This window comes from Schistocerca gregaria, chromosome 1, assembly GCF_023897955.1.
Source record: "Schistocerca gregaria isolate iqSchGreg1 chromosome 1, iqSchGreg1.2, whole genome shotgun sequence".
Taxonomy (NCBI): Eukaryota; Metazoa; Arthropoda; class Insecta; order Orthoptera; family Acrididae; genus Schistocerca; species Schistocerca gregaria.
Window position 1 is genome coordinate 233605342 of NC_064920.1, and position 12549 is coordinate 233617890.

Genomic DNA, 12549 nt, shown 5'->3' on the forward strand with positions numbered 1-12549 from the left:
TAAATGGGGGCAAACTGCATAAAACGAGACCTGAGACCATACGGAGCAGAAAATATCTTGTGGTGTACATACGTTCTAAGGTAGGAACACCCACATGAAAGTGAAGATGAGACATGTTTGACGGTGTAGATTCAAAGCATCTGAGAATTTTCTGTCTGTACTAGTGTTTCAGTTCCACACTCACCAGCATGTAGTAACCATATTACCTTTCACACACAAGATTCCAGTTTTCATTGCAAATATAATTTCTTAATTATTCACATTTTATAAATAAATTTATAATGTTTTTCAATTTAATCAATATTTGTTAACAATACTTTCTAAAATGTCGATAATTAACAATTTATATTTGCGATATGTGTTATATATAATGAGAAACAAGAAGATGTGCACTTTCATAAAAAAAAATAATGATTTGGTGTGTGTTAATTGGCGTATTTTGCCGAATTTCATATTTAAATGATGAAGTTATTTGAACTGAACGAAAAGAAAGATCATGGCGAGTTTCGAAGCCGCAATCCACTGATTTCCAACGCTATCAAGTAAGCCACACGGCCGATCGTGAAAGGCACCTTGATTTTGCCGAGCTGAAGGTCTATAATAAATTTCAAAGTACATATTTTCGAAAAGTTTTGAAAGTTGCATCGAACTTCTGCAGTTGATTAATATTTCAGTTCTCCACAACCAGTACCATAAATATAACAAAATTTAAAAATTCGATTGCTTTCTTCTGACACTGGACCTATAAGTGAACTTGGCTCATTCAGCTGTTGGAACTTTGACCGCTTCACTTCGTAAATAATTGCTGAACCAAACAGTGTGGCCTTCCGTCTCAATTAACACCTCTATTGTATTATATTTATTAGACTGTAACAAAACTGCTACTCTTGTTTACCACTTGGTCACATCAGTTAAAACCTGTTGCTCCCTATGCTCACAACACATTCAGTCATTGAAACCTACTTATTAGCGGTGGTTTGAAAAGTTCTCGGTATCGCCACGAGAGGTCAGCGCTAGCGCAACGAGTTGTTGCCGTTTTATTCATTGGACTGTTGCCTGTAAACACGTACCACGTCAGTCCTCTTGGGAGAGAGCTGAGGCGGTTACGTGGCACTCTTGTTGCTCCCGCGAAGTGATTTGCGAACATGGAAAAAAAATCGAGATTCGAGCAATGATTAAGTGCCTCGTAAAGAAAGGTATGAAAGCAAAGGACATTCATGCCGATTTTCAGAACACACTGGGGGATTCTGCTCATCCATATTCAGTTGTTGACAAGTGGACAAATGAATTTAAATTTGGTAGGGAGAGATTAGATGATGATCCGCGCAGTGCTCGGCCAAGATGTGCCACTACTCCAGAAATCATTGCAAAAGTGCACAAATTGGTCATGGAGGATTGCCGATTGAAAGAGCGTGAAATTGCTCACGCTTGCCAGATGTCATCTGAAAGGGTATATCACATTTTAACTGAAGAATTAGAAATGAAAAAGGTATCTGCAAGATGGGAGCCGTCATCCTTGACGCTGGATCTAAAATGCCTGTGAATGGACATACTGGAACAGTGTCTGACACGTTTTAGGAGAAATGGACGAGACTTTTTCCACGGGTTTGTGACCACAGGTGAAACTTGGGTGCACTACTATGCCCCAGAGACAAAACAGCAATGAAAGCAGTGGAAACATGCGGATTCTCCGCCAACAAAAAAAGCAGAGAGAACTCATTCGGCGGGAAAGGTCATGGAATCAGTGTTCTTGACTGCAAAGGGGATTTTGTTTGTAGATTATCTCCACACTGGGCGAACAATTACTGGAGAATAATATGCTAACCTCCTGGACAAATTTCAACAAAAGTTACGCGAAAAAAGGCCAGTTTTAGCAAGGATAAAGTCATCTTCCACCAAGACAATGTGCGCCCGCACAGGTGCAGTCGCCATGGCAAAATTACACGAACTAAGGTATAAATCGTTGCCACACCCGCCTGATTCACCTCATATGGCTCCGTCAGACTTCCCATATCTTCCTAAAACTGAAAATTTTTCTCGGTGGACAAATATTCATTTCAAACGAAGAATTGATAGTCGGAGTTGTCAACTATTTTGTAGGCCTGGAGGAAATCAAGGCACTGGAACATCGTTGGACCAAGTGCATTAATCTACAAGAAGATTACATTGAAAAATAAAAAAAGTTTCAATGATCTAAGAACTTTTTTGTATTCCGTTCCGAGAACTTTCCAAACCACTCTCGTATATTGAGTCTCAACTTTATCTTCGGTAAGGACCGTAGCTGAACCAATGAATGAAAGTTTTTCCCGAGGACAGGACTTGAACCCAGGTCCCCTCAGAAATGTTAGCATGAAACTACAGTGAAATGAATACCCCTAACTGTATACACGGAGTTATATAAGTCAACGGTGACAGTTGAAAATGCGTGCCCCGACGGGGCTCGAACCCGGGATCTCCTGCTTACATGGCAGAAGCTCTATCCATCTGAGCCATCCAGGACACAGAGGATAGCCGCAGCTTATTGTCCCGCACTATGTTCATGGTGCGCCTGCCCATCACACTCATTACTCGCGGCTTTACTGCGGATTCCGGTAAGAGTTCGGGCACCATGTTCGAAAGAACAGATACCATCTTCAAATATATGTAGTTAGGGTTCACCGGTCATTTGACCATCTTCTGTGCGGATGCACAAACAGTGCCCGAACTCTTACAGGAATCGGCGGTAAAGCCGCTAGCAAATGAGTGTGATGGGCAGGGCCACTATGAATATAGAGCGGAACAATAAGTTGCGGATGTGGGTCTCACGGGAAGCGTGCCAGAGATAAATCCCTGCAGTCGCACTATCCTCTGTGTCCCCGGTGGCTCAGATGGATAGAGCGTCTGCCGTGTAAGCAAGAGACCCCGGGTTCGAGTTCCGGTCGGGGCACACATTTTCCACCGTCCCTGTTGACTTATATCAACTCCTGTATGCAGCTAGGAGTATTCATTTCATTGTAATTTCATTCCAACGAGCTGTATGGTCACCGATGGTATCTGTTCCGAAAGAACAAGCCACGGTGTGTAATAACAATACCAGGCTTATTCTTAACGTTTACAGTAACTGGTCGACCTTCGAAAAAATACACTTCAAAACAGAGGCATACTGACGCCACCTGGACCATTCAAATTCTTCAAAAACAATTACTTTGTGAATACGACTATCATAACCACCAAATCCGAATTCGAAACAAAATGGCAAATATACGTGTTGCTTTTTAGACAACACCTTCTCCACTAAAGTTGACTTGCCAATATTTGTATCGCCAAATAAATACAATTGCTTCTTACGAACCTCCGTGGGCCGAAAGGCCTTGTTATACCAGCGCCGTCTGTAATTATTAATACAATTGTAACATATGTTTATAGAGTTAATGTTATGATTGAGAGACTAACTCTTGATGATAAAGCTAACAAAAAGATTTTTGAACATCAGGGTGCACTGAAGATAGTTCTAATAGCATGCAGCAAAAAGATGGGTGCTTTTGATTTGAATCCACAGAGGGCATCTGGTGTACCTTGGCGTAAATATTGTAGAAGGAATAGGTTTAAATTTGCAACGTATTCTAAGCCTGAACAGAGTGCTGATATAACGAAAGTGAAATCCTGGACAGATCTAGAAAGGGAATGTAAAGTAAAAATCGATTGTTTCAAGGTACTAGCCCATTTTACATTGGGCTACAAATTGCTGGTGATGAACATGAGAAAAATGATAATGTTCAGAGTGAAGTTAATTATGTCACATTTATTGTAAAAAATAGAGTTTATATGACATTTTGTAAGAGGAAAGGTAATGTAACGTTCTGAATAAAAGTATTTGTTTAAAGCTAATGTCTGCGTTGGAGTTTTTTTTATGCCGACTGGGACCATATCCGAAATTATCCGGACGAACTACGCCTCGCCTTCCTTGTTCCCAATGGTCAGCAGAGGATTGACGAATTTGCTACTACGTTTTATGGCAAGAAGGATTAATTATTCATCAGCTGTTATTGTGTTGGAAGAACTGTGGTATTATAAGCCTAATTTGGATGATTTAGTGCGTCAGTTTAGAGACGCTTACAGAGAATATGTATTTGTGCCAAACGGTGAAAGGTGCGCAAAAAGGTATTTTGATTTTAGGCAAGGTTGTTATAGGCCACTGTGGTACAATTATTAGAACCTCAATAAAATAATCTCAAAAGTCATACCTCAGACGCACAGCCGAAGGCCATCTTAGAAAATGGCCTCACGCGTAGTGAGGTCTCCTGATCAGGGTAGAAACAAATATAGGCTTGTACACAAGTTAGCCAAAGAGAAAACGCATTGGCATTGTAAATGTTCTAATGAATTTTGTTTGCATTTGAGGTGGTTACTTTTACCACGTTTGTATTACTTGTTGGAGAATTCAGGATGGTGTACAATCTCCGTTCCGCTGTGGGATTCAGAAGAGCAGACTATGAAAGTCTTACCAATAACCGTCAACAAACCCAAGGTCATGAACATAACACAATTAATTCTTCGTCGGAGTACCGGACAGGTGAAGACTCTTCACAATCTGAATTTGACGACAGATGGGAAGTGCCGCTGTAGGGCATACCAGCGTACCTATTCGGAGCTGAAGGGGCATCCGCTTCGAGTGAGAACCCGAAAGAACAGATACCATATTTATATATAGATATGTTAGGCAGTGTAGCCGTATTTACAAATTAAATTTGTGAAGTGCATGCAAAATGACTCGTTCGGCAGCATCACGATTTATTGTGGAAATTATCGATGGAACACGAAACTAGCTAACTAACTGTCATAGACCTTTTATCTCTGCCTACAAGTGGGTGTACCTGCGTTGGAAAACATTTCTGGCTGATTGTTCACATGAACGTTTTTGATTCTTATCGTCTCGGGCATCGTTTCCTGTAGTTTGTCCCTGTGCAGGAATATCGCCACGTTTATTCCCTTCGGCTCGGTGCGACATGCAGCAGCGGCTCGGGCAATCTGCAGAGTTCCACTGGCTCTCGTGGAGCGCTGGAAGCGACGTGTTAGCAGGGCTGCGTACTGACCGGCGTTGGCTGCGTGCAGCGAGGAGGCGCCGAGCAGGACGTCGATGGCGGCGCCGTCGGCGAGCGCGGACAGCTCCCCGGCGGCGTCCTGCAGGCTGATGGAGAGCGTCGCGTCCTCGGAGCCGGCGAGGCGCGCCAGCACGCCGGCCAGCTTGTCGCCCGAGCTCGCGTCCAGCTCGCTCAGCTGCAGCGTCACGGCGTCGCCCGCGTGCCCGGACGCCGAGTACATGAGCACGGCGTGCCCGTGCCCGTGTCCGTGCAGCGGCGGGCTCGGTGACGACGCGTAGCTCGCCGTCTGCAGCGGCAGACGCACCCCCGGCACCTCGTGCAGACCCTGCGGGCAACGCCAGCCGTCACCTCTCCGGCACACATAGAAGCGCGCCGGGCTGCCTACTTTCAGGTGCAACACAGTTAAGGTTAGACTCCAGAGAGGGCGCACGCGGCAGGAAGTGTGTTATGCATCTCCCTTATACAGTGTAATTCAAAAGTAGCTACACACACTTCTTGGGTCTAGTGCAATGATTCCCTACCTGGGGTAATTACTCCATGGGGGATAAAATGAAATTTTCTGAGGGGTAAAATTTACTACGGGGTGTTCAAAAAGTCTCTCCGCAGTGCCGTACGATTGTTAGCCGTGCGTGCCGTATGATTGTTCACCTGCCTGGGTTTTTCAACAAAACGATAAATGCACAACGATACTGCAGTGATATTCTGCACCCACTGTAACGTCACAATAGGTTTCGTTACATAGTTAAAATCAGTGTTATGTTGCTCTCAGCTGATAGACATTCTCAGCGTAAATTCAATTACTTTACACAATTAATGAACAGTGAAATAATCTCAGCCCCAAATTACATGCATGTAGAAACAATTATGGATCAAAGTCTTTTATTCTCATTACAATATGTACGTCCTGTGTCCCTATTTACATTTCCCCACCTCTCCTTAAAGTACATGGTCAGGTGTGAATGTTTTGAGTGTGGTAGCAGACAAACCAGAGATGCAGTGGGTCTCAGAATCTTCTACCAACTTTAACACAGTCAGTGGAAGGCAAAGAACAGGAACACAATGGTTTGACCAAAGGTGTGAAAGTCTAAAAAAAACGTTTTCTTACCAGAGGTTGGTCATGGGCCTCCCCCACCACCTTGCGCTGCCCGGGAGAAAGAGCCGCGCAACGGTTACAGGGAGTTTTTTTGGAAGACAGGTAAGCGACCAGACGTTTCTTCAGAACGCTGCTTCGAAATCAGGACATAGGTATTTCAATGTTTAAATATGTTGAATGTTAACAATTTATTTATCAGAGGCTTTTTCGCGATTGATTAATTAAGAACCATTTATTGATTTTTCTTCAATTTATCCGATATAAGAATAATATTCTCCGTTCGAGATTTCCGTTACGACCCGCCACGTCGTGCATAGTTTCAAACTGCAACCGCCGAGAAAGCTAATAGAGGGAGTTGTAGCCAGTTTTTGCGATTGCTGAACATTTATGCTGGCGTGTGTTGATGTTTAACAACTTATTGAAAATTTAGTGATGGAGATAGCGTTTCTAAGATTAATCGTTTCGTATTCAAGCACATCGCGCTGGAGATACCAGCCAGGAGTCGTGCTCGATGCCAGCCACTGTACATAGAAAATCTGCATAGAGAAATAGTTACGATATTTGCATTTCAATGATAATTTAGTGCATGTGCATGTATCAGCATAGTAGTAGTAACCACGTGCACTCCAAGAATTTCCTTCCCCCCCCCCCCCCCCCCCCCCACAGGATGATGCAAATCAAAGGCAACACGGTTTGTAATTCAAAGGAGAAATAGTCTATGTGCACAGTTAAATAATCTTTGTCCACAATTAAATGAAAATGCAAAGCAGAATTAATGAAATGTGTATTCAAAAGATTAAGAAGTAAGTTCGTATATTTGTCTAATACTGATTAAAATAAAATTAACTTTGTTCTTCGAAGTAATTTCCGTTCTCGGCTTGCTCATTTAAGCCAGACCTAAGAAAAGAGAATCATATCAATCACACTGCTCTTTTACTAAAATTATTGGCACAAGACTAGATTCGTGCAGGATGTAGTTTTCTCTGACCATCCCCAAAATTACAGTTGCGTTATCCGTTGCGACAATCGATAAGATTGTATTCTGAACTTTGATGGGCCTAAACATCAATTCTAAAGCGAGCAGAATGGTCAGGGAAGGCTACGCTGCCGAGAAAAAAAATGTGTGCATAAGATCCTTCCCCACAGCAGGCTTATATAAAAATGAATAAAAGTAAAATTAAGCAAACTCCCTTCTCATCTTACCACAGACAGGTAGAATTAACGACATTTACGATCTATATACCAGTCGTTGGGAGCTTGCACCACTCATAGGAGAACTTGTGTTAAGGGAAATACTGAAAGGTTATTTTCAACAAGATGGTACAACCGCGCATACAGCTCGTGTTTCAATGTCACCGCTTGCTTATGTATTTGGTGATCGCACAATTTCGCAGGGACTTTGGCCTCCACCATCGCCTGACCCAACACCACCTGACTTTTTCTTCTGGGGTGTAGCGAAAGCAGCTGCCTATAAAAACCGTCCAAAATCCATCAATGAACTGAAAACTGCAATATCCACTTTCACTGCTTCTGTTACAGAAGAAATGTTACAGCTTGTGTTTGGAAACATGATTAGATGAACTGAATTGTGTATTCACCAACAGGGGGGGGGGGGGGGGGGGGGGACTTTCAACATTTAATGTGAAAATTTGGAAGTATAAATGAATATTTAATAAATTGACAACTTGTATTTCATTGAATTTCATTTCGGTATATTCACTGCGGCATACGGCATGCAAGGCTAGCATTCATATTGCACTGCGGAGAGACTTTTTGAAGGTTTTTATCACAGTTTTGTAAGACTCTGATACTGATTATACAAGTTACTGATAATTACTTTTTCTCAATTAGTAGCATTAATGCGATGGAGGTTATAGGATCCTCGTAGTCCACACACATGTTGTGCTTCGTTCTGTACATTTTTGGTGATGAAAGTGAGTCGTATACGTAATAAATGCTACATATCAAAAGAAAACTCTTCAAGTTATAGATAGTACCTGCAGCAGTCCATAAATTGTTTCATTACTCACTTCGAAACAGATAAATAATTATTTGACAGCACGACACAGCAATAACTACATAAGGGCTATTATAGTCCTGTACACAGTATAATAATAATAATAATAATTATTATTATTATCATTATTAGGGTGGTTACATACAAAGCATTAACAGCTTCAGGCCTTCCAATTTCTGTCAGTTCTGAAGAAAGGAGTCAAACACTCAAGTTATTTACGAACAGTAAGTATATTGCACACATTTTAATTTGGTTGATTTTAAATGGGGTTTCAGTGTGCAGGTAAGGCCAATGCCGCAATAGAGAGGATTAATCGATATAACAAGTGTCTTCTCTCACTGTGGACAGTTAGCTTTCTTATCTGAGCAGGAGTTTTGAGCAGCACTTGCGATGCACCACGAATTTCTTCGTCATTTATTTTCTAACCCCCCCCCCCCCCCCCCAGCACCCATCCTCTCCACCCGCAGACACACGCAAGCTAAATATCATTTATCTTTCATCATTTTAAAAATAAAGGTGTTCCAAGAAAAGTCTTACACTCTACAGTTTAGTTATGTGCTAAAGTTGGTGGTGATGTGGGGGAGAGGGGCGGACAACAGACGGCAGCGGTGGAGGGGAATGGTGGGGGTGTTTGTTTGCACTCGGGGGTAGAGGTCTAAGAAAGGTTGGGAACGACAGGTGTAACGTATGCATCAAACTAAGAGTAAAACATTCAATCAAGTTGGTCGGGGTTGAGGGAGAGGCAGCTTTGAAATCTTAAATAGGAACATCCCATTTTTATTGTAGTTCGGATTCTGCGGGAAAAAAATGTGTAACTTTCATACGTAATACTTTTGTCCTTGCACGATAGATGGCGCTGTAACCGGCAAATAACGCAACCGACTTCCAAAACGCATTATCTCGAGAAAAATGCATTGGATCAAAAACACGAAAATAGAGAAGTGTGGCAAAGGACTCAATATTTTGCAGTTCTCTCCACAGCGCTGTTTTAAACATTCATTTATTTATTCATTATTTGACTTGATCTAGTTGCATGTACGTCATCCCTAATTTCTTAAATTTGTTCCTTCGTAATTTGACTGAGTTATTAGTTAGTATACAGACTATTACGATATGAGGGAAAACTGAAACTTTACATTTAAGGAAAAAATAGCAAGGACTGGCGATAATGCTGAAGCCCTTTATGCTCAAAATTTTTCAAACACTGTCCAGCTGCATGCTTCTTTTGTCAGGTTATTTCACAGTTATCCACCGAGGGAACTGTACAGCCACGAAAAAAGGAGGGTCGAAGAACAGTTGCTGGATAGAATAATGCACTTGCGAGTTCAGCTGCAATGAATCATAACCCTCACATTAGCGCTCGGCAATTAAATCTTGAATCGAGAAGTAGTCAAACCACTATTTCCCGAATTTTGAAACGTTCGAAATGTCATCCGTTTCATATTTCCCTGCACCAGAATCTTCATGGCAGCTATTTCCAACACAGAGGAGCATTATGCCAGTGGTCGTTTCAGCAAAATACAGAGACCCAGTTTCTTTGCTCGAGTGTTATTCTGTGACGGGTCGACATTTAGGAACCACAGTACGATTAATCACCGCTGTATACATTACTGGAATGTGGAAAACTCACATTGGTTACACCAAGCTGAACATCAGCGTTCGTGAAATGTGAATGTTTGATGTGGAATAATTGGTGATAAACTCGTGTGCTGATTCTTTATCGACGGCAACTGAAATGGTGCTAACATCTAACGTTCTCGGAGGACAATCTTCCATTATTGTTGTATTCCTTGCACACGTTTCCTCGGACTTGCGACAAACAATGTGGTTTCAACATGATGATTGTCCAGCATATTATTATGTAGCAGCACGGGGATGTTAAGTCGCTTGTACAATCGTTCGAATGCCAGATCTTACTTCGCCCGACTTTTACTTGAAGTTTATAATGAAGCGCCAACAACGCGTGGTAACATGATTCAGTCTATCCCAATAGATGTCATCAGATTATATCGGAAACACTTCTCAGTTGTGTAGAGTCATTACGTATGCGGATGAATAAATACATCGAAGTCGGTGGCGACATCTTTTGAGCACTTACTGTGAAGTAATTCTTACAAACAAGCACCCCGTTAGTGTGATGTGAGAGCATACAGATGAAAGGTGAGAGCACACACATCAAACAAGTTTTTTTAGTAATTACTGAACACGTTTGGCTTTCATTTGCTGATGCAGTGCATTTGTCTCTAGACATTACCGGTCTGGGATGCAGTTGTGTATTTGTTGATTACAGCAGCGTCTATTGTTCAACGAGAAAACTGCTTCATACAGAAGCTACGTTGTTTTTACTGTAGGATTCGATCCCACAAGAAAAATGGGATATTCCTATTAAAGATTTCAAACTTGCCCCCACACAACACTCTGGGGGTGGCGCAGGTGGTCAATACTGATATCCCAAATAGCATTTTTTTAAAATATTAACCCTTATTTTTCCGGATTTTAATCGGATGCGTCGTGTTTAAGATTTCGTTATCTCAAGATGAAAAGCAGCTTTCACGGTCACAATGATACGTAAGAACTAGCGCCTGAAATTGAGAATAAATTCTCGGAACGCATTGTGCTTACCAAAATAAGACAACATTCACAAAGCGTTTGGTAGCGAAAGCTAATTTACTTTTCCTGGAACAACCTTACATTCTTAACATTATTCGCAACCTTGCATAGATTTTAGGGTGAGAGCATAGTTCAAATGCCAGAGGAGCGACCTTGAAGATATTTCGCAATTGCCTGCGATAAGTTGCACCAGAGCCGTACGTTCGCGTTTACCGCCTTCACCAGCCCATCTTCGCCGCTCCATCATTTTGTGCTGGAACACTTGCTCCGGCAGCGTAGCGAGAATAACGTGCTTGTTTTTTCAGTTGAGTGGGCTGTTCACTCTTTGTTTTTGCTCTCCAAAATTTGTTTGTTTTGCGCTGGGGCTAATGACCGCTACTAAAATATGAAGAGCCCAGAGTTGTTTTCTCGGCGTTCGACCGAGGGCGCTCATAAAATGCTAGCGGCGTTGTTCCCGGCTCGCCGGTTGCTGTGCGTCCACCTGCACAATACCGAGCGCGCTTGGAGAAGTGGAAGGGGCTAGGTGCTCGGCAGTGTCATCACAACGAAAGAATGGGCACGAAATTAATTACGTTTCTCTCAACAGGCCGAACGCTTGTCTTTGTCCGTCACAGTGATTAACTGTGTCGCCCTTTTTCCATTAGAGTTGCGGAAGTGTAAAAGGTTAAACATCCAGTGAGCAAGCAATAATGCTCATCTCAATAGATAATTTTTGCATCCCGTCTAAAACGGTTGCTAAAGCGAGTTGCTTAAGGGGTGGAAGGACCGAAAAATGTTAATTTTCATTTTGTTTATTATTTATTAGCAGAGCTCATGGAAAATAAGTTTCCAAAGTTTCAATGATGAAATCACATCCTAAGTACCTGAAAAATAATTAGATGTGTGACACAAGCTTCCTGCCATGCCCGTTTTTTGAAGCAACACTTCAATATTAATTCGGCGAACGAAGATTCCGTAGATTATTTTCAAGCAAACTTGCACGGGATACATCTAGTGGGCTGTCATATATATCTTCTTAGAAACAATAATGAACCCTGTGCGGCTGATCCCGGCGGAGTTTCGAGTCCTCCCTCGGGCATGGGTGTGTGTGTTTGTCCTTAGGATAATTTAGGTTAAGTAGTGTGTAAGCTTAGGGACTGATGACCGGCAGTTAAGTCCCGTAAGATGTCACACACATTTGGACATTTTTGGACTATAACGAACCAGCTGCATGGTATATGAAGAGGGAATTCTTAATTTGCCTTGTGCTACTGACGGAGATTCACACAACTGCTCGATTCTTTCATCATTCAGTAACGCACGGTCACACACAGTGTAAAGAAAACTGGATAATCCTAATCCGTGTCTTCAGAAGTTAGTGAATGCAAGATGTGAGAAACAGCAACAAACCAGCAACGAGGTTAGCTCCGAAGTAAGGACATCTACTGAAAACAGGGGGATAACAAAGTCTACATTTACAAAGTCAGGCTTCCAAATTGTATAACGAGGGAGGTGATGCAGCGGTTAGCACACTAGCCTCGCATTCGTGAGGACGACGGTTCAATCCCGCGTCCGGCCATCCTGATTTAGGTTTTCGTTGTTTCCCTAAATAGCTCCAGGCAAATGCCGGGATGGTTCCTTTGCAAGGGCATGGCCGATTTCCTTCCCTAATCCAATGAGACGATGACCTCGCTGTTTGGTTCTCCTCCCCCCAAACAACCCAACCCACCCTTCCCCTCCCCAAATTGTATCCTGGACTCTGTCAAGCC

At 42.4% G+C, this 12549-nt stretch overlaps 1 protein-coding gene across 2 annotated transcripts in view; it reads right to left on the bottom strand.

Moving 5' to 3' along the window:
• The window catches only part of LOC126338532 (serine-rich adhesin for platelets-like), a 2400280-nt gene that overhangs the window by 946265 nt on the left and 1441466 nt on the right, over window positions 1-12549 (bottom strand). For both annotated transcript variants that reach the window (XM_050001562.1, XM_050001561.1), the window contains exon 3: window positions 5073-5406. In XM_050001562.1, coding sequence (XP_049857519.1) covers window positions 5073-5406 — 334 coding nt within the window. The remainder of the gene's footprint in view (window positions 1-5072; window positions 5407-12549) is intronic.